The sequence below is a fragment of the Pelophylax lessonae genome, assembly GCF_965119305.1.
Source record: "Pelophylax lessonae genome assembly, chromosome: 5".
NCBI classification, from domain to species: Eukaryota; Metazoa; Chordata; class Amphibia; order Anura; family Ranidae; genus Pelophylax; species Pelophylax lessonae.
In genome coordinates this window covers 86,823,952-86,849,934 of record NC_138772.1, presented here as the reverse complement: position 1 = coordinate 86,849,934, position 25,983 = coordinate 86,823,952, and the positions used below count along the sequence as shown (strand labels likewise).

Below are 25,983 nucleotides of genomic sequence, written 5' to 3'. Positions count from 1 at the left end.
TGTGCCTGTGTGTACTGAGTATGCTGGTTTTCTTGGGGATGTGATAAAAAAAATCTATCACTTCGCCATCAGGATGGGGCTCTGCGTTGTTTACATATGAAGAGCTTCTTCCTGTGTCTCTCCTCGTTTAGCAGGTGCCAGCAGACATCCCTTGGCCAGCACCTGCTGTGACCAATAATGCCAAAAGTGGCACGCCGATGCCCCTACCAGAAAGTGCAATGTCGTGTGTGTGTGTACATTTGGCTAAAAAGCAGGAGTTTAGTATTTCTGCGCTATTTTTTGTATAAAATCTGTTTTTGTTTATCAGCCAATCTCCTCCGTAACACATGAAAACACATCAAAAACATGCTACAGAAATGCACTTAAAAACACATGCTTATGAACTGGCGCTAGTGTGACCCTAGGCTTTTAGAAAGCATTAAAGCTAAAGCATACACCTAACAGCAGGGCCAGCAGTGGCAGTCTTCAAAGTTCTCCCTAGTAATAGTTTACCTCAGTTTTTAATATTACAAAGACATTTTGGGGATGGAAGAGTTTCAGAAGGTAGTTTAACAACTTGTTCTCCGGAAGATTTACCCCTTTTTATGACTAGGCCATTTTTTTTGCGATCCTACACTGCGTTACTTTACGTAGCACATAGTTACATAGTGAGGTTGAAAAAAGACCTCAATCCATCCAGTTCAACCTATAATGTGTGTGTTGGTGTGTATGTGTTTGCTTTTAACTGTACATTGTATACCCCTTTATGTTGTGGTCTTTAAACCATCTAATAGTTTTTTGAAACTATCGATGCTCCCTGCTGATACCACTGCTTGTGGAAGGGAATCCCACATCCTTACTGCTCTGACAGTAAAGAACCCCTCATGTAGTTTAAGGTTAAAGCGCTTTTCTCTATCATTCATTGACGGACGCAGTACTCTGATGCATATCAGTAGGGTAATACCGCCCCCTACAGTCATACCCTCTGTCTTCCCATGCAGGAAATTCTTTCTGCCTAGTGTCCTACTCCTGTAGGGGGTGGTATTACCCTACTGATATGCATCAGAGGACTGCGTCCGTTAAAGAACCTAAGAGAAAAGGATTTTACGGTAAGTCAAAAATCCAGTTTTCCTCTGGTTTTAGTGAGTGGCCTCGTGTCTTATTGTATTCCCTTTCGCTGAAGAGTTTGTTCCTTACGCTAGGGTCACCAGTACAGCATTTGTACATTGATATCATTATCCCCTCTCAAGTGTCTCTTCTCCAGATAGAATAAGTTCAATGCTTGCAGTCTTTCCTCATAGCTGATGTCCTCCATTCCCCTAATTATTTTTGTTGCCCTTCTCTGGACACTCTCCAGTTCCACCACATCCTTTCTCAGGACCGGTGCCGAGAACTGGACGGCATACTCCAGATGTGGCCGGACTAGAGTCTTGTAGAGTGGGAGAATAATCTCTTTATTTCTGGAATGAATCCCTTTTTTATACATGCCAGTATTCTGTTGGCTTTGCTTGCAGCGGCCAGGCATTGCAGGCCACTGCCAAGCCTGTTGTCCACTAGGACCCCCGGGGTCCTTTTCAGGTTCTCCCCTAGAGAGTAGCTTGTGTTCGTGTTTCTGATGCCCAAGTGCATCACCTTAAATTTTCCAACATTAAACCTCATTTGCCATGTAGTTGCCCACCCCATTATTTTGTTCAGATCTGCTTGTAAGGTTACCACATCCTGTATAGAGATTATTGCCCTGCTTAGTTTAGTATCATCCACAAATATAGATTGTGCTAGATATCCTCTCCTCTAGATAATTAATAAATTAAACAGGATTGGTCCCAGGACAGATCCTTGGGGGACCCCACTTTCCACACCCGCCCAATCCGAGCACTCCCCATTTATCACCACCCTCTGGACTCTCCCCTGGAGCCAGTTCTCTATCCAGGTACTCACCCAATGGTCCATACCTAATGTACCTTAGTTTGTACAGTAAGCGTTTGTGGGGAACTGTCTCAAATGGCTTTGCAAAGTGCAGATACACCACGTCCACAAGCCTTCCTTTAGCTAGATGGAAACTCCCTTCATCATAGAAGGTTAATAGATTGGTCTGGCAGGAACGATTTTTCATGAATCCATGCTGATTACTACTAGTACCGTTTTCATTACTAAAGTCTTATGTACATCCCCTCAAATCTTGCAGACTACTGATGTTAGGCTGACCAGTCTATAATTAGTGATGAAAAATCATAATTACCAGTGATATATCTCAGCCCTTTTTTAAATATTGGTACCACGTTGACTTTTTCCATTCAGCTTGCACCATACCCGTCTGTAGACCATCCGTAAAGATCAAGAATAAGGGCCTAGCTATCACCTGGCCGAGTTCTTTAAGAACCCTTGGGTGCAAGCCATCAGGTCCCGGTGATTTTTTTTTTTTTTATGTGAAGTTTCTTTAGTTTAGTTCTAAGTCTATCTTCTGTTAACCATGGGGGGTAGTTCCTGAGGTGTATTATTTAGCATTACAAGCTGGGTTAGTGTAGCCCCCCAATTCTTTTGTGAAGACTGAAGAGCAGAAATGATTTATCCCTTTCGCCTTCTCTCTGTCTTCTGTGGCCAGATTCCCTTCATCGTCTTTTATGGGGCCAATGTGTTCTGGTCTTGCTTTCTTACTATTTATATACTTAAAGAATTTCTTGGGTTTTTTTTTTGCTATGTGTCTCTCGTGTTCTATTTTAGCCGCCTTGATTTTTCCTTTACATTCATTATTGCACTCTTTGTACTGTTAGAATGCTGCCAATGACCCCTCAGCCTTGTATTTTTTGAAGGCCTTTTCTTTACTATTAATATGCATTTTTATGTTGGAGTTTAGCCACCCTGGGTTTATTTTTGCTCTCTTAAATGTATTCCTCTTTGGTATACACTGGACAATCCCTTTCTTTAGTATGCTCTTGAAGCACTCACATTTTACTTTGTTCCCAGGGTTCTATCCTATTTTATATTGTCTAGCAAAGAGGAAAGTTGGCTCTTTTGAAATTCAGTGTCCTTATATTACCCTTTGTGTTTCCTATTAATATGATTTATACTGAAACTAATTGACCTATGGTCACTGTTTTCTAAGTTGCCCCGTATTTCTATATCCTTTATTAGGATTGTATTGTTGGTAATCAGTAGGTCTAGTACCCCATTTTTTTTCTTGTCGGTGCATTCACCCTCTGACCCATGAAATTGTCCTGCAAAACATTTAGGAACTGCCGAGCCTTGGATGAATGCGCGGTTCCTTCTGTCCAGTCTATATCTAGATAATTAAAGTCCCCCATTATAATGACATTTCCCATCCTTGCCGCCATTCCAAGCTGTAAAAGGAGGTCCACCACCCCCTCCTCCCTCTGGTTTGGGGGCCTATAGCATACACCCAAAGTCCCTTCCCTTTGAAGTTTTACCCATAGGGATTCTAACTCCTCCTTAGCTCTATTATTATTGTCCCTCATATTTACCTGTACACTGTTCTTAATAGACAGACATACCCCTCCCCCTTTTTTACCTTCTCTATCTCCGCGCTAAAGGGAATACTCCTGAATGGTCGCCATCCAATCATGAGAGCTGTCAAACCAAGTCTCTGAGATCCCCACAAAATCAAAGTCCTCCTCATACATTAGCAGCTCCAGCTCTCCCATCTTGTTGGCCAGGCTTCTAGCATTGGTATACATCCTCGCAATTTTGTCCGGTTGCATACTATATCCTCGTTTGATGTTTATTAGGCTGCTCTTGCGATTTTATTTATTATTATTATTAGTTGTATTTTGTTTTTCTCCTATAGTCGCTTTTTTTTTTTTTTTTGGTTCATAGCGCAAAAAATAATCTCAGAGGTGATCAAATACCACCAAAAGAAAGCTCTGTATGTGAGGAAAAAGGACATCAATTTTATTTGGGTACAGCGTCGCACGCCCACGCAATTTTCAGTTAAAGTAATGCAGTGCCGTATCACAAAATATGGCCTGGTCATTAAGGGGGTAAAACCTTCCGGTCCAGAAGTGGTCAAAATACATTTTATTAAGAATTATGGGTCAGCTTTGAAAACATTGGCTTAAAGCTTAGATATTTGTATCCAACTTTTTATTGTAACTGTTAAAGCTTGGAATAAGACCAAATCTACCCTTGCAGTGGCCCAGCACTGCAAGGGTTAAATGCTTGTTTAGCCTAGGGGTGCAGTTAAGGGTTTATAGTCCTACATTGCATGTATGTGAGGATTGTAGAGGGACCACTCAGTCTGCCCAGAGCTTGAGGACCGTGCTGGAGATATAGGATAAAGTAATACACCTTATCCTTGTACCCCTAGACTAAACAAACAAACATTTTACCTTTGCAGTGTGAGGGGGTGAGACGCTACCATTACACGGTTAGCCTATGTCTCCCTCCCAGAGTTCAATATCAAACTAAAACTCCCCAATAAATTGTACAGCTTAATATTGGAGTTTTGTAAAAGACCAGGGCTATATTTGAATTGTATTCACTACAGTGTTAACTTTTCAAATTTGGAGCTAAAACTCAACCACTCAAAGCTAAGTTTTTTTCTTCCTTTTTATTTTTTTAGGGTTTTGTTTCAAAGACCTTGGACTCTGCTAGTGCACAGTTTGCTGTTACAGCTTTGGTAACGTCTGAGCAGCTGATGGCCTTCAAAATGAAGGAAGATGTTGTCCTTGGAATTGGAGTGAATGGCATCCTTCAAGCCTCAGGTACTGAGTGTGATAGTTTTAGTCTCTAGAGTTTTACCTGATCTTTATTATTGATCCGATGTTGATTGTAGGTTTACCTTTTTCTTTTTTTTTTTTTTTATGTGTGTGACAGGAGTCTACAAGGGCTTACACCTCAGTAGTAATACGCCTGCAGCACTCGTACACACAAGTCAGTCATCATCCTCCTCATCTTCGACTGGTTCAGCATTGCTACAGCCTTCCAATATAACACAGACTGCTACTTCCCACAGCACTCTGAGTCACCAAGTAACTGCTGCCAATTCTGCAACAACTCAGGTCCTGATTGGGAATAACATCCGATTAACTGTACCCTCCTCCGTTGCCACTGTAAACTCTTTAAACACCCTTAATGCACGCCATTTACCTAGGACTTTAAGTGCTGTTGCCCCATCTGCCTTAAAGCTGGCTGCAGCAGCAGCAGCAAACTGTCAGGTACCCAAGATTCCAGCAGCAACTTCTGTGGATGGAGTACCGAGGTAAGAATTTTAGTACACTAGTGCTCCATGTTTGTTTTTTATATATTTGTGAAATGTGATGATGGGCAGTCCTCGGGAAGCTCTAACGCTGCACATATACATGAATTGTATGACACTGTTTTTCTCTCTGGAGCTACCCTACTGTATTGAAGGTGTAAGGATCTATTTAAAAATGTTCCAGACATATGGCACCATTTTGGTGTAGCCCCAGAAATTTTATAGATTTTACAATGGATGTAGGAACTTGATCTACCTACCTACCTACATACATACATACATACATACATACATACATACATACATACATACATGTAGATACAAGCAATGCTATAATATTGCTTTGCCTTGATGTGATTCTTGATAAACTTTTGCATACTCCCTACACAGTTTACAATAACATATTGGTGCTATAAACACAGTGCCGTCTGTGTGTGTGTATATACTGTATATATTTTATGGTAGAGCAAAAGGGGGTTCATCTGAATTGTACTGTACAGTATACAGGAAAAGCATTCTAGACCCTGGGTTATGAGCTTATATCCTCAGTTGATTGGACACTGGAAAACTTTTAAGGACACTCTGGGCACCTCCTCTATAACCCTAACCCATGCCATGAATCCTCAGTTTTGTGCTAGTGTCCTAAGGTGATGGAACTCTTCGTCCACACAAAGAAACCACTATTGGCTTAACTATATATTTTTTTTATTTTTCTTATTTTATCTTCAGGTTCTTCAATCAACTCCTCACTGTCTTCTAACCTCAGTAAACCTTGAGAGCTGGACCCCCCCCTGTTGGGACTACCTGTAATGTTGCTCTGGGCACTGGATCCTGCATGGGTGCTCACCTTGGCACTTAGTGCAATGTGTGTAGTTGGCCGCAGGGTGCTATACAGGTCCAGGGCAGTGGTCCATTCCTATGGAATCCAGTCCCTGAAGACCCCCTTGGGGGTATGCCCATAGAAACAGATGAAACCTGGTCTTTATATACAGTTCAGCATCATGGACAGGTAAGACGGGATCGCCCTGTATAACGGTAACAGTCAGAAACAAAGACCAGGGCTTTATTTGAATTGTATTCACTACAGTGTAAACTTTTCAAATTTGGAGCTAAAACTCAAAGCTGAGGCATGGCTTTTTGAAGGTGGATGACATACACACAACCAATATTCGCCCATGGGACTTTGATATTTTATGACTTTTGTATTAAGCCTCATTTAATTGATTGCACAAGGATTCGACACATAAATGTATAAAGAACAGATAAAAAATGTTTGGCTTATCGAGCCAATGGATTACACGTAACAATATATGAAATGTACATCAAGCTGGTATATTTTCAAGAACATGCTTTACATAACCAAAATGATTGCAATATGAGCGAGGAATGCATCTTGTAATTTTACAAGTTTGGTGAATACTTTACTTCTCCAGGAGTAGATGCCTCCCAATAACAGAACCCTATAAAACCAACTTGGAACTTGATAAAACATAGTGTCTCTAAATGGTGACTGCTGCTCAGTGCCTGACACAGAAGTAGGCGAAGGGGACCAAGCCACCCAATGGGAAAACCAATGAGATTCCTATGAGATCATGATCTGTTTGGTTGGAGAATCATCACCCACCTTTTAAAACACTAGGTTGGTTTTTGGTATTTTTTTTTTTTACCACAGCCATGGGCTCTTTTGCCACCTCATTGGTTTTCCCATTGAGTGTCTTTGTCCCCTTGCAGACACCCAGCAGCAGTCACTATTTGGGGACGCCAGGTTTTATGAAGTTCCAAGCTGGTTTATAGGGTTCTGTTGTTTGAAGGCATCAACTCCTGAAGAAGTGAAAGTATTTACAAAATGCGTCAAGATGCATTCCTCTCTCATTTTGCAATCATCTTGGTTATGTAAAGCAAGTACTTGAAAATATACCAACTTGATGTACATTTCATATATTATGGTAACCCATTAGCTTGATATGCCAAACAATTTTCATGTGTACTTTATACATTAGTGTCCAATCCTTGTACAATAAATTCACATTTTTGACTTTTGTATTATGCCTCATTTGAAGTCCCATGGGTGAATACTGGTTGTGTGTATGTTAAATATGTGGATGAAGGCATAGGTCACACATTTTACCTTCACTTCTGCCTAGAGCCTTTATAAGGTATTCAGCTACTTCTCTCCTGCCCTTTTGCAATGAGGCTTCATTACAGGGCAGTCTACACCCGGGATGTGGTGTTCTGTTTCTAAACACAATTTCCCTGTATTCTACACCCTGCTCCATTAGTAATCTACCTAGGAATATCCCCACAAATAGCTGTTGGAGTTAGGCGAAGGGAGCCATTGCAAAAATGCACGCAAGCATTGGCTCTGCAGAATGCTTGCACAACACTCAGAGTAACAAGGCACCCATTGCATTAGAGCAACAGCCGACTCCAACACCAGTCTCTCAACCCTGAATTCTACCTCTATTTCAGGCATGCAACAAACATTCTACCAAACAAAACCCAATTTCGCTATTGTTCATTGACGGGCACAGCTCCTGATTTTCATCATTGGGTTATACTGCCCTCTACAGGAGTAGAACACGGCAGAAAAAAAAGCTTGACTATGCCTATGGGCAGTCCCAGGGGGTATACTCCCAATCTCAGCTATAGGCACTTTTTTTTTTTGGCCTAGTCAGGAGTAAGGACTAGTTCCTTGCTGGGATCTTCGGTCCTGGCAATTTTTCCCTTTTTTAATGGATTTTTCTATTTTTCCTGTGAGAATCTACAATCAACTGCCGGACTGGGTGACTGGCTGGATATTTTTTTAAATCCAGTGGTCACCCCAGTCTGGCCAGCGAGTGCGAGCAGACATCAGCTTCGCACTAGGTCAGCCGCGACATAGCCCCACGGGACAGGGGCTGGCCTGCGAGTTAAACATCTCGCTCTGTCTAAAGCGGTGCCCACCCTGTTCTTGGTATTGTAAGTAGCTGTCCCCCCTCTCCCCCTAGAGGGTTTTAGGGTGGACGTGGGCCCCTCCCTGGGATGGGCGGACCCCCGGGCTCTCCTCCTTCCCATGCAGCGCCCCCTCTCGGTAGTCCCTGCGGAAACTCAGTGGTCCCTCATCTGCCTACCTCCCATGGGGTGGCCATGCCGCCTTTTCAGGTCTGGGGTGCTGAGCTAGGGGTGGGGGGGCTGTACCTGGTGGTACAGCCAGCTCAGCACCGGACGATCAGCTTTTGGGCGGCCTTGTTTGTGTAGTTTCGGCGGCCATTTTCTAGTGGTTTCTTACTGCCAATAGCGGTTCCCCAAGTGACTCATGGAGTCTTTGGAGCACAAATCCTGACCTGATCCCCTCTCTGAGGCTGCAGTGCCCTCAGGGCCCCAACCATTAATTGATGCACAGACGGAGGTCCTGGAGTCCTTGGTTTCCCAGGTGGAGGTGGCTTTCGGGTGACGGGTTAGCAAAAAGCGCCCCTGCCTCATCGGATTCTGAATCTGATTTGGTGGACATGGGTCACCCTGCTGGGTCTGCAACCACGTGCCTGGAATCCTCTGATAGTGAGGATGATTCCTCCACATCTGCAACCACGCACGAAAAGGAACTGGTGGAAGCACTGATTGTATCTGTGCGTGAGACCTTGAAGATGGGACGCAGCTGCGACTGAAGCGCAGGTTCCCTTTGGCACTCCCAAGCCAACCAGAGCGGCAAAGGTGTTTACTTTCCCTGCCTATTTTGACAGAATTGTCGCTAAAGAGTAGGCATGATCAAAGCGACCTCTTAGGGTCCCTAAGCTCTTTACTATGACGTTACCTCTATGAGGAGTCCCTTATTAAGAAGCAGACTGTTCCACCGGTATTGGACCCTCCAGTTTCCAGCTTTAACAAGGCAACCATGATTCAGGTTAAAGAGTCCCTGGCCTTTAAGGATCCAGCTGACAGGAAGGCAGAGGCTGTGGCCCGCAATGTGTACACTCTGGCTGGTTCGGCACTGAGGCCGGTATTCACCATTTCCCTGGTGTTGCAAACTCTGACCGAGTGGGCTAAGCTTCTACGCCGTGACCTGGAGGGAAAACGCCTCCCCCTGCCTTTGCTGAGCTGGCAGACCAGCTGGTCCAGGTGCTGCAGCTTATCTATGATGCCTCTTGGGATGTGGCTCCCTAGTGGCGCAGCTTTCTGTTTCGGCAGTGGTCCTTCAGGGTGTCTTTGCTCAAATGCTGGTCTGCGGACCAGACTTCTAAAAAGGCCTTGACTGATATTTCCTTTCAAGGAGATTGCCTGTTTAGAGCTACCCTGGATGACATCATAAAAGGTCTCACAGGTGGGAAGGGTACCTTTCTTTCGCAGGCAACTAAGGGCAAGGAACCTCGTCGTAGACGTGGGCCTTCCTTCTCGGCTCATAAGAAGTTTTTGCGTCCCTCAGTCGACTGACAAGGGCTCAAAGCCTTTCAGGGCCTCCACTGGAGGATCCAAAGGGACCTGATCTGGCAAGCCGAGAGCGGGCGTGGACAAGGCTACTTCCGCATTAAGGTGCGCCCTCACCCGTATCGGGGGTGGGGGGGCATCTTCACTGGTTTGCGGACCCGTAGACTTCCCTGTTACAAGACAAGTGGGTCCACAAAGATTTTCGGTCCAGGTACAAGATCGAGTTTCGATTTTATGCCCGGCAAGGTTCTTTCCTTCCAACTTGCGCCTGTCCCTGGACCGCTTACAGGGTCTGTTTGGAGCCGTACAAGACCTGTTGCTTCAAGGAGTGATTGCCCCAGGTCTGACTTTGGAACGTTTTCAGGGTTTTTTGCTCAAACCTGTTTACAGTTCCCAGGAAGGAAGGCAAAGTGCATCCAATCCTGGACTTCAAGGTGCTGAACAGTTTTTTGTGCGGGTGCAGAAGTTCAGAATGGAGTTCATTCGCACACTGGTTGCATCCCTGCTTAAGGGGGATTTTCTTGCTTCTATCGACAGCAACGATGACTACCTTCACATTTCAATATGTGCCAGTCACCATCGCTTTCTCTCAATTTGTGGCGTTACTCTTTGGTCTCGCCTCTGCTCCTTAGGTCTCCATAAAAGTGTTAGCCCCGGTGTTAGCTTTGTTATGCCAATGGGGGATCGCGGTACTGGGCTACTTGGAAGATCTCCTTCTGCGAGTGGAGTTTCCTACTGCTCTGGTGGAAAACCTGGAGATCACAATACGAATGTTGCGGAAGTTCGGCTGGTTTCTGAATTTTCAGAAGTCTGCGCTGGTTCTGTCCACAAAGCTGGACTATCTGGGCCTGACTTGGCCTTAGCTCCTTCCTCTGGACAAACTCCAGAAATTGCAGGCTACAATTGTCTCCTGCTGTCCATCAGATGGTCATCCCTCCAAAATTGCATGCGGGTGCTGGGCCTTATGGTGTCTACCTTCGAGGAGGTTCAGTTTTCTCAGTTCCATAAAAGGTCCCTGCAAAGGGAAATTCTGGCCAAATGGGACAAGACTCCGCAGTCTCTGCAAAATCCGATCCGGCTGAGTTTGGGAACGAAGCATTTCCTGATATGGTGGCTTCGTTCTCCAGTGTTTTTCGGCTGGGCAAATCCTTCCTCCCCTTGTATTGGACACTGGTCACAGGTGCCAGCCTGTCTGGCTGGGGAGGCGTCCTTGGCAAGCATTCTGCTCTGGGGATCTTAGTATACTGGAAAAGTCAAGTCTATCGATCAATGTCTTGGAACTCCGAGCGATCAGACGGTGTCTGGACCATTGGATGGATCGTCTTCAGAAATGTGCAGTTCACATTTAATCGGACAATGCCACGGCTGTGGCTTATGTCAATAACCAAGGTGGGGCACGAAAAGTGTCCTGGGGGCATTCTAAGATTGGCAGAACGCTTTGTTCCAGCCCTCTCTGTCGTACACATACTCAGGGTGGAAAACTAGCAGGCGGATTACCTCAGTCAGCAGGCGTTGGACCAAGGGGAGTGGTCCCTTCATCTGGAGGGGTTTCATCAGTTGTCTCCAGTGGAGCATCCCCAAGGTGGATCTGTTGGTGTCTCGACTAAATGGGTGCAGAGGGTTGTGGCTCGGTCACAGGGTCCTCTGGCAGACGCCTGGTGGCCCCGTGGGGTCAGTATCGTCTAATTTACGTTTTCCCTCCTCAAGCTTCTGCCAAGACTTCTACGCAGAAGGGATTCCGGTCATCTTAGTGGCTCCGGACTGGCCTGGTACGCCGATCTGGTGCAGCTGGTCACCTACTTTCCTTGGAAGCCTCCTCTCAAGGAGGATCTGTTGTCCTAGAGACCGATCTTCCATCCTGCTTTACAGTCGCTGACTTTGAGGGCTTGTCTGTTAAATGCTAGGTGCTGAAGGATAGAGGTTTAACTGAGTCGGAGATTCCTACACTGTTCAAAGCTAAGAAATCTACTTCTAGGAAGATCTCATCGTATGTGGAAGATATATACATTGTGTGGTGGAAGTCTCTTGAGGTTCATCCTCGCTCCTTCCTGGTGGCTTGGATCTTGACCTTTCGTCAATGGGGGGTTGAACAGAAATTGGCGTTGAGTACCATCAAGGGCCAAGGGTCGGCTTTGGTGGTCTTCTTCCAACACACTCCCTGGTGCGTACCTTTCTTCAGGGTATCCATTTGGTTCCTCCAGTGCTGTCTCCGTTGCCGCCTTGGAACCTCAATTTGGTTCTTTCGTCACTCCAGAAGCCTCCCTTTGAGAATCTTCGGGAAATTCCCCTGCTTATGCTGTCCCAGAAGGTGGCCTTTTTGGTGGCTATCACCTCTCTGCGCAGGATGTCAGAATTGGCGGCGTTATCCTGTTGTTCACCTTACCTGGTGATTCACAGAGATAAGGTGGTTCTTCGCCCCTGTCTGTTGTTCCTTCCAAAGGTTGTCTCTGATTTTCATTTGAATAAAGACATTGTGTTGCCTTCCATGTGTCCCAGGCCTAAACATCTGAAGGAAATTGCCTTGCATGCCTTGGATGTGGTCAAGACAATTGGGGTGTACCTGGCAGCTACGGAGTCTTTCAGAAAGTCAGACTCACTGTTTGCTCGCGACTGGGCCTAGTAAAGGGTTGGCTGCTTCCTCTGCGTCCATTTCCAGATGGATCAGACAGACAGGGATTGAGGCCTATTTCATCAAGGGTCAGGTTTCTAATTTCCCTGTTAAGGCGCACTCTACTACGGCACAAGGCGGCCACCTGGTCGTCGTGCACCCTTTCGCAAAGTTTTATAAAGTGGATGTTTTGGCATCTGCGGATGCTTCTTTTTGCCACAAGGCTTTGCAGGCTGCTGGTGAGAGGACCTGATCTCTGAGGGTGTATTTTTATAATTAGGTGGGCTCCAGTTGTTTTGGTTGAGCTCTTGTTGCCTGGTTTGCTACTGTTTAGCCTTGATTATTTTTTGCTGTTCCCATCCCTCATGTTTAACACTGCTTTAGGACGTCCCAATGGTTAAGAATATCAGGAGCTGTGTCCTTCAATGAATAAAAGGGAACATGGGATTTTTGACTCACCGTAAAATCCTTTTCTCTGATTGATGTTCATTGACAGACAGCACCCACCCCTCTGTGGAGTTGCATTCTTCTGACACTGCTTGTAACAAAGCTGAGTATCTATAGCAGAGAGGGAGTATATCCCCTGGGACTGCCCATAGGCGTAGCCAGACTTTTTTTCCTGCCTAGTGTCCTACTCCTGGGGGACAGTATAACCAATGGTTAAGAGTATCAGGAGCTGTGTCCGTCAATGAACATCAGATTTTACGGTTAAAAAAAAAAGTAAAAAATCCCATTTTTTTTTTTTTATGCATCTTTTTCTCAATTCCTCTGATAACAGCTTTAACGTGGCTATCTTAGCCCAAGGCTTTAAAAAAAAAAAAAAACACCTTTCTTCCATTTTTGTACCTGAGTTGGGATCCCTAAGTCTGCCCAATGTAAGACAGAAGGGAATGAGGAGGACGTTGAGGCAGTGTTGGAGTAAACAGCAGAAGAATTTTTTTACTCTTATTGAGGAATAAATTAAAGAGGGAGATTCGCGCAACATGCTTGCCAATGTTCTTCTTTTTTCAAAGATTCTGCAAAAAGAAATATTGGGGCGCTCTTACTTTGTCAGGCCCAGCCCAGCAAACCAGATCTCTCTACAATTCCAGTATGAAAAACTGCCGCTAATTGGAATGTGGTCATAAGCAACCAACGGGACCGTTTTCCAGAATTGTGCTTTGTCATATGATGTCCTTGGTTGTTAGTGGTTTTACCGGGATGATGCCTGCAGCTACAGGCATCACCCCGGTAATATAAAAATTTCAGTAGCCGGTTGCCTATAATTCAGAAGTGATTTGAGTGACTACACAGCCACTTGATCGCTTCTATGGTCCGAACGAAATCTGAACAAAGTATATCCTTCTATAGTGTGTACTTGTCTCAAATCCAGAGCACGAAGTGTCATTTTTGTCTTCTGCCCTGTTCCCCTGCTATCTGCAGGATTCACTTCTGACAAGTTTTCCTGACACCAAGCGAAAAAGGGTGACACGGGAGGAGAGCTCCAGCACAGTCTGGTTGACAGCTTCAGCTCTTTAGCTGTGTGTGGGGGGGGTGGGGGGGTGTCCCCCACTCTTACAACACCACTCTTACAACACCACTCTTAAGTTGGGTCCTTGTTAAACCTGTTGGCACAGTTCTCCTTACCTAGAAGTTGCCCACCTATCTCTTCTGAATACTTTTCTTGTGACCTGTAATGTATGGACTTGGACTACAGGACAGAACAGACCACCCTCCTTTCCAACCCTTGGTTTACTCTGCATTGCTTGCTACAAAACTGAGAACTCATGGATACGTATGGGTAGGGTTATAGAGAAGGCACCCAGTAGGAGTGTCCTTGAAAGCTTGCCAGTGTTCTGTCACCTAACTGAAACCTAAAGGCACGAACCTAATAACCCAGGGTCTATGAATTTTTTGCCTTGTCCTGTACTGTACTCCAAAATGCGGAATTTACAGGTAAGTCAAACTTCCTTTCTTTAGTCAGGTAAATGGGATACCTTCTTGCATGAGAAACTTTTAATATTTTCATTTCAATCTAGCAGACAGGGCTCTAGTCTTGTTTGTGTGTGTTTTTTTTTTTTTTTTTTCCCCCCAAAGCTATTTTTGTCTGCTTTACTAATCAAGTCTGGTGCTGCATCCATTATGCTTTTAACATAATTTGCTAACCCAACTGTTATGCTGAAATGAATTTACTTAAAGTTTCGACTGGAGAGAGAGAGCCTGAGGTCAAGCAATTTCTCTCTTCAGTAAACCCATAATGTTCTTTAAATTCAGTGTCCTAAAGAGTATATTAACCCTCCTCTTGTGTTAGGGTCAAAACTGACCCGTTTTCAGGTTTTGAATGTCTAGAAGTATCACATAAATTTGTTTATTGCATCAAGATTTTTTTACTTTGTCAGGAACCTCTATTTAAACAATGTAATAGAAAAATAATCCTTTTCACTAAATTATAAAATACTGTGGTGAAAATTAAGACGTTCATGGTGTTAGGGTCAATTCTGAACCAGTTATAATATAGGATTTTAGGACACTAATAAGTGCCAAAACTGAAATCATAAACACTCTCTCTGCTTAGTAACAGTGACAGCCAATCCCCTCTCAACCCTGTGAGCTGTAGTTAGGGAGGGGCCTATCTCTTTTCCTGCTTGTCTGCTTCTCTAAATAAAGTGAAGAAACATAGGACAAATTCATTTCAGAGTTGCTGACTTTATTTTACCATTTTTTCAATTTGACAATGAGAGGTATGCTATCAAAAGAAAGGTCTAGGGGTCACACCAAAAATATTAAAACCAATCTTTTCAAGGATAAAGAAGCCTAACAAGGTAACCAAGAGGTAAGAAACAAATTTGATGATAAATAATTATTCAGAGGGTATTTTATGGCTGATTTAAAACACGGGTCAAAACTGACCCTAACATCATGGATAGTAACGGAATTCTAACATAAGAGGAGGGTTAAATGTTTATTTCTCTTTTGTTCATTGACGGACACAGCTCCTGATCTTCTTTACCATTGGGTTATATTGCCCCCTACAGGAATAGAACACTAGGCATAAAAAAAGTCTAGCTACACCTATGGGCAGTCCAAGGGGGTATACTCCCTCTCTCTGCTTTAGGTACTTAAGGTAGTTTTTTTTACTGCCTAGTCAGGAGTAAGGATCTAGTTCCTTGCTGGGATCACTGATCCTGGCAATTTTTTTTTTCCCTGTGAGATCTACAATCAACTGCCGGACTTGGTGACGGGCTGGATAATCTAAATCCAGTGGTCCCCCCAGCCTGCTCAGCGAGCACACGCAGGCCTCAACTCCATGCTACGTCGGCCATGACATAGCCCCATTGGATGGGGGCTGTCCTGTGAGTTAAAACGCCTCGCGAGGTCTCATACGACCACGTCTCTCTCGGCCCTAGTCGCAGCGTTCCTCCCGGCCCACAACCCCCCATTTCGATGAAGAGGGGTTCTGTTTGGAGCGGTGCCCGCCTTGTTCCTGGTATGGTAAGTGACTGTCCCCCCTCCTCCACCTGGAGGGTTTTGGGGTGGACATGGGCCCCTCTATGGGACAGTCATACCCCTGGGTTCCCCTCCTTCCCGTTTTAGGCACCCCCCTCATTTGTCTGGTGGTCGCTGTGGGCATTCTTGCCCCCCATCCGTCCCCTCCTTTACTGACACTGGGGCTGTGGGGTGGCCTGGTCCACCTCCTGGGGTGGGGGTAGGGTACTGTGCTGGCGACCGGGCTTTTTGCTGTTTAGGGGGGCTGTACCTGGTGAGGGCTCCTGCCAGGAACACCCCCCCCCCCTTCCTGCCTGTCTTGTTTTCTGAGGCCTAGGGATCCCTCCTTTTTCCCCGCCTATTTTAGCATAATTGTCGCTAAAGAGTTGGAACAGCCTAAACGTCCCCTTGTGGTCCCTGAGAGATTTGCTATGCAATACCCCTATGAGGAGTCCCTTCTTAAGAAGTGGAATGTTTCACCAGTGGTAGACGCTCCAGATTGAACAAAGCAACCATGATTCCTGTTGAAGAGTCCCCGGACTTTAAGGACCCAGCTGACAGGAAGGTGGAGGCTGTGGCCTGCAATATGTACACCCTGGCTGGTTTGGTACTGAGGCCGATTTTTATCATTGCCCTTGTGTCTCAAACTCTGCCAAGTGGGCTAAGCTTTTATGCCGTGACCTGGAGGGGGAGCAGCTCTCCCCTGCCTTTAGCTGGCGGACCAGTTGGTCCAGGGGCTGCAGTTTATCTGTGATTCCTCTTTGGATGCTGGGTCTGACTCTGGGCTTGGCCTTAGCCAGAATGCTCCTTCCTCTGGACAGACTCCAGAACCTGCAGGCTGCGATTCCTCTCCTGCTGTCCAGCAGATTGGTCATCCCTCTGGACTTGCATGCGGGTGCTGGGCCTGATGGTGTCTACCTTCGTGGTGCTTCCGTTTGCTCAGTTCTATACAAGGTCCCTGCAAAGGGAGATTCTGGCCAAATTGGACAAGCCTCTGCAGTCTCTGGACAAACCGATTCGGCTAAACTGGGTAACAAGAGTCCCTGATATGGTGGCTTCGTTCTCTGGTGCTTTGGCTGAGCAAATCCTTCTTCTTTGTATTGGGCAGTGGTCACCACGAATGCCAGCCTCTCCGGCTGGGGAGGCGTCCTCGGCAAAAATTCTGCTCAGGGGATCTGGACAGTGGAAGAGTCCAGACTACCGATCAAGATCAATGTCTTGGAACTCCGAGTGATCAGACTGTGCCTTGAACATTGGAAGGATCATCTTCAGGGATGTCCAGTGCGCATTCTATCGGACAATGCCACGGCCGTGGCTTAGGTCAATCACCAGGGGGGCACAAGTTTCCTGGCGGCTCTGGAGATAGCCGTTATTCTAAGATGGGCAGAACGGTTCGTTCCAGCTCTCTGCCGTACACATTCCCAGGGTGGTAAACTGGCAGGCAGATTACCTCAGTCGGCAGGCGTTCGACCAAGGGGAGTGGTCCCTTTATCTGGAAGTGTTTTATCAATTGTCTCTGGTGGGGCATTCCCAAGGTGAATCTGTTGGCGTCCTGGCTCAACAGAAAGGTGCAGAGGTTTGTTGCTTGGTCACGGGATCCTCTGGCGGACGCCACAGACATGCTGGTGGCCCCGTGGGGGTCAGTATCATCTGATTTACCCCTTTCCTCCTCTCAAGCTTCTGCCAAGACTCCTACGCTGGATCTAGGCAGGAAGGTATCCGGTCATCTTAGTGGCCCCAGACTGGCCTCGCCCGGCTTGGTATTCTAATCTCGTGCGGCTAATCTCGACGTTCCTTGGAAGCGTCCTCTCAGGGAGGATCTGCTGTCCAATAGGTCATCCTGCCTTACAGTTGTTGGCTTTGATGACTTGGCTGTTGAATGCCAGGTGCTGATGGATAGAGGTTTGTCAGTGATTCCAACACTGTTAAAAGCTAGGAAATCTACTTCTAGGAAGATCTACCTTCGTACGTGGAAGACGTACATTGCGCGGTGAGTGTCTCTTGGGGTTCATCCTCGTTCTTTTTCGGTAGCTCTGATCTTAGCCTTCCTTTTAATGGGGGGGTTGAGCAGACACTGGCCTTGAGTACTATCAAGGGGCAGGTGTTGGCCTTAGCGGTTGATCACAATGAAACTTGGCCACACTCTCCCTAGTGCATACTTTTCTTCAGGGAGTTCGGCATTTGGCTCCTCACTGCCTTGGGACCTTAATTTGGTGCTCTCAGTCCTCCTGAAGCCTCCTTTTGAGGATCTTCGGGAGATTCCCCTGCTTACGTTGTCCCAGAAGGTGGCCTTTTTGGTGGCTATCACCTCTGCGCGCAGGGTGTTTTCATTTAAATGAAGACATCGTGTTGCCTTCCCTGTGTCCTAGACCAAAACGTCCGAAGGAAATTGCTTTGCATGCCTTGGATGTGGTCTGGGCAGTTAGGGTGTACCTGGCAGCTACAGTCTTTTAGGAAATCAGGCTCACTATTTGTGCTCACAAATGGGCCACGGAAAGGGTTGTCCGCTTCCTCTGTGACCATTTCCAGATTAATCAGACAAACGGTGGTTCGGGCCTATTCCATCAAGGGTCGGGTTCCTCCTTTCCCTGTCGAGGTGCATTCTACTCGGGCACTCAGTGCCTCCTGGGCCTTCCGTCATCAGGCATCAGTGATGCAGGTTTGCAAGGCAGCCACCTGGTCGTCAGTGCACACTTTCACAAAGTTCTATTAAGTGGATGTGTTGGCATCTGCGGGTGCTTCCTTTGGCCGCAAAGGTTTGCAGGCTGCTGTTTAGAGGACCTGGTCCTCTTTGAGGTTGTAGTGTTCTTTTCTGCTCCAGTTGTTTTGGTTGAGCTCCTGTTTACCTGGTTGGCTATAGTTTAGCCTTGGGAATTTATTTTTCGCTTTTCCCACCCCTCATGTTTAACACTGCTTTGAGATGTCCCTATGGTTAAGATCAGGAGCTCTGTCCTTCAAGGAACGAAAGAGAAGATGGATTTTACGGTAAGTGAGAAATCCCATTTCTCTGATGTTCATTGACGGACACAGCACCCACCCCTCTGTGAAGTTGTATTTTCTTCTGACACTGCTTGTAACAAAACTGAGTACCTATAGCAGAGAGAGGGAGTATACCCCCCTGGGACTGCCCATAAGTGTAGCCAGACTTTTTTTCTGCCTAGTGTCCTACTCCTGTAGGGGGCATATCCCAATGGTTAAGAAGATCATGAGCGGTGTCCGCCAGTGAAACATTTCATATAAAGTTTAGTTTTACTAAAAAAAAAAAAATTTGTTTTAAATTTTTACTTCCCTGAAATTGGCCACACACCAGTTTAATGTCTCTTTCAGGTTTTGATCTGATCAGCAAAGTACTGAAAATTATAGAGTGTGTGAATGATTGCAAATTGTATGAGGGTAGCTTAGGTAGACCTCCGCAATGTGTGGCTAAGGCAAGGCCATACATTGATCATCATCTTTTTGTATTTAATGATACGAATCCCCCCAACTACCCCCCCCCCCCAACTCTCTATGTGGTATTGTACAGTCAGAATGCAATAATTACTGTTGCAAACTATAGCCAGAGGCACTGATCATTCGGGAAAACCCAAGCAAGGCCGGTTGTACTAAGTTGAACTATAGATTGAATTCTATACAATCAAGCTTGCCCATACATGGCTCAAAATTTGACAAGTTCAGCAGGGAGCAGATAAAAATTAATCTATATATGGCCAGCTTAAAGAGGCGTACTGTACTGCCTGGAGTAAATAAAATGAAAAGTGCTGACTTTTTATATACTTACCTGTCCAGGGAGCCTGCAATGTCCGCACCGCAGCCGATTTTCGGATTGACTGCCGCTGCCATTCTTTCTAAGGGAAACGACGCATGCACACTAGGACTTTTGTCCGACTCCTTACGATGCTATCATAATTCCCTACCTATTCTGCGCATGCCCAATAGGACATGTGACGCGGCTACAAGCTGCTGCATGACGAATCCACAGCTGATGTCAACTGGAAATGACGTAGGTTGGGAAATCTGATAAAACACCGGCTCCCTACTGTGCATGCGCAAAGCGCACATTCTTATAGGCTCTGGGGGGGGGGGTCAGCAACTTCGGTGGACGGCGCTGTCTCCCCAAAGTGGGGAAGGGTACCTGTTCCACCACCCCCCCCCCCCCCTTAAAGGTTCAACTGTGGCACTGGAGGGGGGGGAGGAAGCAAATGAGCGGAAGTTCCACTTTTTTGGGTGGAACTCAGCTTTAACTCTCAAGTTAGGATAAAAGAAATTGTGATAAATATTTCCATGTATTTTGCTCAGGTTTAACTTTGCAATTTTTGATATTTTGTTATATATGCTATGGTAAATATTATTTATTGGTAATAAATATTTACCATTTTGGCAGATCTGATAATCAAGGGTTTTATATAACTGGACTGATGCTGTGCTGTACAGCCCTGGATAGCGGGAACTTAAAGTGTAACTAAAGGCAAGACTTTTTTTTTAAATTTTGAATAGAGTGGAGAGGGATTTGAACATCGGTCAGCCTTTATTGCTGCATGTGCCCCCGTTAGGGAGATTCATCTTCTCTCTTTCTCCTGTTTACATGTCTCATCAAGAGTGAAAGTAAAACAAAACCTCATATTTTGAGTTTGGACACCAGAGTAGTAATAAAGGGAAGAAAGATCCTCCAAAGGGGAGACTATTCTGGGTGACGCAACGAATTCCCTCCCTTTGTAGGGATTTCCTCCCACTTCCTCTTTTGGTTATGGGGACAGCAAGTGCAAATCTCCCCTATGAGACACCGATGGCAAACAAACATGACCGTTTAAAATCCTGCCATACTCTATCCCAAGTGGGGGAAAAAAAAGTTTTGCATTTTTAGTTCTACTTTAACCTAGACATAAACAGCTGAATTACTCTGGAAAAGCATTTTCTCTTTTCTTTTTCTTCTTTCTGCCTAATAGAGACTGTAGATTTTCAGTTTGCATGAGTAGTTAATGCCAAGCTGGGATTCTTAAGACAATGACTCAACATGCACTGCACACACTGAATCATGGAAGCCCTTTGTATTTATCCCTACATCTTTACAGTACACCATTTTTGTACAATCTGGCATATAGGGACAGCCAGGATAATTTTACCTAACTTGACAGACATGTGTAATCAAATTAAAATGCTAAATCCAAGAAGCTCCAAGCTTAGGAACTGAAAGAAATACACACCCTGCCCTAGATGTTTACAGCAGTCAGAAAAATGTAAACAACTTGATCAAGTCCTGCATGGAGACTAGACGCAGCATACTGAAATATTGTGTTCCCAAGGTCTTTTTTTTTTCCTGCACTGTCTTTGTGGTCTATATGCATTATTGAATTATTTTCTTTTTTACACAGGGAAAACCATGACACAGAAAAGCCAGCATTGAACAGTATAACGGACAACACAGTAGCAATGGAAGTGACGTAGTTTCCACAGGAACAGGACTGCAGCCTTGGGAACTTGTTTAGGTGCTATGCATCAGTAGCATTATAAATGCAAGGGATGATGGGAACCAGCACACACACTGCGTTTCCATGGCAGCTGTGGGGACTCAACAGCAATGCACATCTCTCATGCTTTGATTTCTTTTCTTTTTTTTCGTACTGTTAATAGGAAAAGAATAAAACATCTGTAAATTATGAATACAGCAATTATCTGTACAGTACTGCATATTTGTAATACCCTTGTATATATGTTACTTGAATACAGAACTGTTCATTTGTGATGCTTTGCACTGGGGGGGATAAAAAGAAAAAAATGGGAAACAAAAACTGCAACAAAGTAAGAGTGTGAGATTGTATAGAGATGAGAAGTGTCATCACATCATGTGCATGGTGCGGAACCTGCTGTTTTATCTATTTATTGTGCCGTGTTTACAGTTTTTGTACACTGTACCTTCATTGGTTCCTGTGCTGTAGTAAATGTGTTAGGTAGCTGTGGACTCCTTGGTATTTTGTAAATGGTATAACATAACTTGGTTCCCCACCGGGTCCCCGAGTTCTCTGTGTATCATGTGAAGAAATGGTGACATACATACAGATTCTTAAGAAAAAAGGCATCATTTATTAAATGGGGAATGTACTCAATAGGGATCTTCCTTTTTTGTAATCTCAGAAGTTACAAGATAATAATGAAGTCTCAAATCTTCCCATCCCCCATTCACCTGTACGTCACGTGGGTGGTTTCTGGTACTTCAGGCACTAAAAGGTTTTGTTGCTGCTTTACAAACAAGCCCCCCTCCTCTTGCCCCATCTCCTCCTACACCAAAAAAAGTGTTAAATCAAGTATGCAAATGGAGTCCATTCAACTGGAGTTTTTTTTTTTTTTTTTTTTTTGTCTGCCCTTTTTTTAAGAAAAAAAAAAGAAAAAACACTTTAAAAAATTGTATTTTTTTATTGTGTAATTGTTAAAAGACTTCATTCTTTACTTGTTCTTAAGAAAAAAAGGATATAAGGGAGAAGAATGCAGTAATTGCTGTACGTGTATCATCATTCCAGTTTCTAAAATAGCCAGCTTTTTTCCTTTTTTTTTATTTTATTTTTTTTGTTCCCCGATTTTTTTTCTCCAGAAGGCTGCAGGGCCAGAACCACAACTATCGGGTGCCTTCCTTCGGAAATATGAGCTCTCTTCTGTGAAGAGCATGGTACTTTACAGACTACTAATGCTTTGTCAGTAGCGAAGTCTGAATGCCCAGTTCCAATGGCATACATTGATCCATGAGGTTTTTTTTTTTAAATCCTGGAAAACACATTGTGAAAAAAAAAGAATTCTCACTAAATAAAAACCAGGGCATTACATGTTGACAAAACAGAAAAAAATGTGTGGTGATGTTTCTTTTTTTCTGTATTAATTTCTGCTCTAAGTTCATTGTCAATTTCAATTCAATGTTCTGCACTTGTTTCTTAAATGGAAGGACAGAAAATCTCCCACTAAATTAAGGAAAATATTAAAACACTTAAAAAAGAATCTATACGTTGTCTCTACCTTTTTTTTATTTTTTATTCCTTTAAATCTGTGCAATGGGATTACAGTATTTTTTTTTATATCCCCCCCCAGTAGGCATTGTGGCTCCATCTGCTGGCCACTACTTACAATGTTGTGTAGTCAAGGTGGAGGACTCTGCATCTTAGACACAGGATATTTGTCAGATGTGAATATCCTGAGAGCAAAGATTAGAGGAATGGGCTCACTAACAGTAGCTCATAGCCCTAGCTTTGGGCTAGGGATGCAAAGTTGATTTGTATTTTTTTTTTTTTAATTATCTTTTCATTTATAGTTCTGTTTGAGGTTTTTGAGCAATTATTCAAGTTTGTGATTTAATGGTATAGTATAGCGTATTTTTCAGTAGGCACTTCTTTTTCCCCACAGGTAATTCAGAATGTTTTGCAGAACCAAAGCATGATGATGCCATAACAGCTAAATTGGTGGTACAGGAAAGTGTGTGTGGTTTTGGGGGGGGGGGTGCCAAAGATCTATCAGCAGGAGATTCAGGAAAATAGCTGTTGGCATGGGCAGATACACTTTTATTTTTTTAATGATCTATTATGGGATGGGAGAGACCGATTTGATGCAATTCTTCCAGCTGCAGAGGTCTCCTCTTGTTGCTAGTCCAGTATGCAGGCATTTTAACAGTCAAGACTGATTTGGGTCTCGTATGAGATTTTGGGTGTTTAGGGGTAGGGGAGGTTGGAAGAGCTAGGAATGAGGGAGTAGAGTGTAGGAGGAGAATGAGGGTGGAGTAGGTACTACTATATTTGCTGACCCGGAGTCTCCCCACTGCGCCATTCTTTGCTTCCTTACTAAATGAGCCCTATCTAGGAAAACAAATCCAGTCTTGTATAGAATTATGCACAGCTGAGGCTAACAATCGCCTGCTGTGTGCTGGAGAGGCGGAAGGGATGTCCCGTGATTGCTTGGTGGCAGGGTAAATTATCAGAAATGTGATGCGGAGGGAAATCACAGTAAGTGCTTTTGATTGAGTCAAGTGCGCTCTATAAAGAGAATTGATTTTGTGTTCAATTTTTTTCTTTTTTTTTTTAAGTTTACAACTTTAAACTGGGAGGCTGTCTGCTGATGCAGAGTGAAATGTTACTCCTGCATGCCTGATATTTTTTTATCGCTTGTTAAGTGACTGTTTGTTTTAAAGCTGATCTTCACTGCATCTGAGCACCACAAACTAAAAATCCTATTTAACCACTTCAATACAGGGCACTTTCACCCCTTGCTGCTCATACCAGCTTTCAGTGCTGTCACACTTTGAATGACGATTGGGCAGACATGCAACACTGTCAAAACAAAAATTTTAGCTTTTTTTTTTTGGTGGTATTTATTCACTGCTGGGTTTTTCTATGTAAATAAAGCAAGTACAGAACTGACAGACCATTGAACAAAATAGCAGCAAGGAGAAGTGGAGCTAAACCGCACCATCCACCCAGGGCTGCCAAATCTTTTCGTATTTGTGGGGACAATTTCTATTAATGTAAGTAAGTTTGTACATGGGGAGAGCCCCGTTCACAAGGGCCACCCACGCAGTCAGCGTGGGGGGGGGGGGTATGAACCCCAGCGAAGAATGATTTCCTTCCTAGCATAGTACAGCAACAAAGAAATCATCAGCCACGAGTACTTAGAGCGTCTAACCTTATCAGGAATGCCCAAGAGTGCCAGCTCTGCGTGGGTGCGTGTGACAGAGAGATGGAGGTGAGTGTTCAGAAGGTCAAACGCAGCACCCCAAAACTCCTCCACCCGTGGGCAAGTCCAAAACATATGCAAGTAAGAGCCTTCAGCTACCAGACATTTAGGGCAGTCGGCCGATCTCGCAGGATACATTCTGTGCAGTCTCAGTGGAGTGAAATAAACTCTGTGCAGAAATTTAGTATGGATAAGTTTGTCCCTAGAGGCGATGACCGAACCATGTCCCAGGCAGTCCTCCCACTCCTCCCTAGCTAGGGCAGGCAAATCTGAAGACCAGCGTTGCCAAAAACGCTCCAGGGCAGGAGAGTCTGTAACCAACAAGGTAGCGTAAGGGCAGAAAGAGGCTTGGGGAGCTCAGCTTGCGCGAGTTCATCCTCTAGACGATCAGTCTGTAGGATTGGGGTGGTTGGGAACTGGGCACGAACCGCATGTCGCAGTTGGAGGTAGCGGAAACCTATCCAGCGAGGCAGGGCGAAGGAGCCACGCAAGTCCGGGAGTATGCCAAGTGGCATAATGTCTTTCAGCCGCTGGGTGCCGCATCGGGCTCACACCTGCGGGTCAGGAAGCATACGCAAATGAGGGAGCGACGGGTTGCCTCACAGGGGCTGATAAGGGGACCAAGTGTTAGGCTGGAGAAACCGCACTCTAGCCACCCTCCAAACCCGGAGAGTGGTCCTGGTGGGGAGGGGAAGAGACGGATAAGCACCCGCGCCACGGTAGGCCAGGTTGCCGAGACCCGCCAGGGAACCCAGACAAGCAGCCTCCAGGCACGTTGCTGCATTCGACCTAGACCCCGCAAACCACCAGTGTATGGTGACCAGAACAGCCGCCCAGAAATAAAATTTAAAATGAGGGAGGGCCAGTCCCCCCCAAGGACACCAGGAGTTGTAAGGTAGAGCGCGCCAGCCGGGGATGCGAGCCAGCCCAAAAAAAAAGAGCCAATACAGGCGTCCAGGTCATGGAAAAAAACTGCAGAGATCCACGACTGGGAATGGCAAAAAACAAAGAAATTTAGGCAAAAAAATCTTTTTGATGTTAATGCAGCCCAAAAGATTCAGAGGCAAGGACCCCCAGCCCGCCCAGCGCTCTCGATGACGGTCCAGGATAGGAGCAACATTGCGAGAGAGGTAATCTCTGGGGTCTTTAGTGATCCTGACACCCAGGTACTTGAATTCATCAATCCACAACAGGGGGGAAGGGGCCGCCAGGGTCCTCGCATCCAGATCCAGGTGGAACAAAACCGATTTGGTCCAATTAATACGTATCCCCGAAAGATTTGAAAAGAGCCAGGGCAGCCTGAAGGGACGAGGATGCATCGGCATACAGGGACACCTTTTCCTCAAGGGGACCAATCTGCCAGCCGCGTACAGCCTCCGAGGAGTGAAGTAAGGCCGCCAGTGACCCCAACGCCAGGGCAAAAAGACCCGGCGAGAGAGGGCACCCCTGCCTCGTCCCCCTACCCAACGAAAAGGCAACAGAAGTAGCACCATTAGTGTGAACTCGGGCCAGCGGGCAACGATAGAGCAGGCGCAACCAACCCATAAAGCAAGGGCCAAACCCAAAACGGCGGAGCACAGACCAGAGATGGGGCCACTTGACCGAGTCGAAGGCC

At 45.2% G+C, this 25,983-nt stretch overlaps 1 protein-coding gene across 3 annotated transcripts in view; it reads left to right on the top strand.

The window, feature by feature from the left end:
- The window catches only part of EPC1 (enhancer of polycomb homolog 1), a 136,207-nt gene extending 113,561 nt beyond the window's left edge, over positions 1–22,646 (top strand). For all 3 annotated transcript variants that reach the window (XM_082257318.1, XM_082257317.1, XM_082257316.1), the window contains 3 exons: positions 4,556–4,697; positions 4,810–5,194; positions 21,035–22,646. In XM_082257318.1, coding sequence (XP_082113444.1) covers positions 4,556–4,697; positions 4,810–5,194; positions 21,035–21,107 — 600 coding nt within the window. In that variant the 3' untranslated portion in view covers positions 21,108–22,646. The remainder of the gene's footprint in view (positions 1–4,555; positions 4,698–4,809; positions 5,195–21,034) is intronic.
- Positions 22,647–25,983: the final 3,337 nt, after the last annotated feature.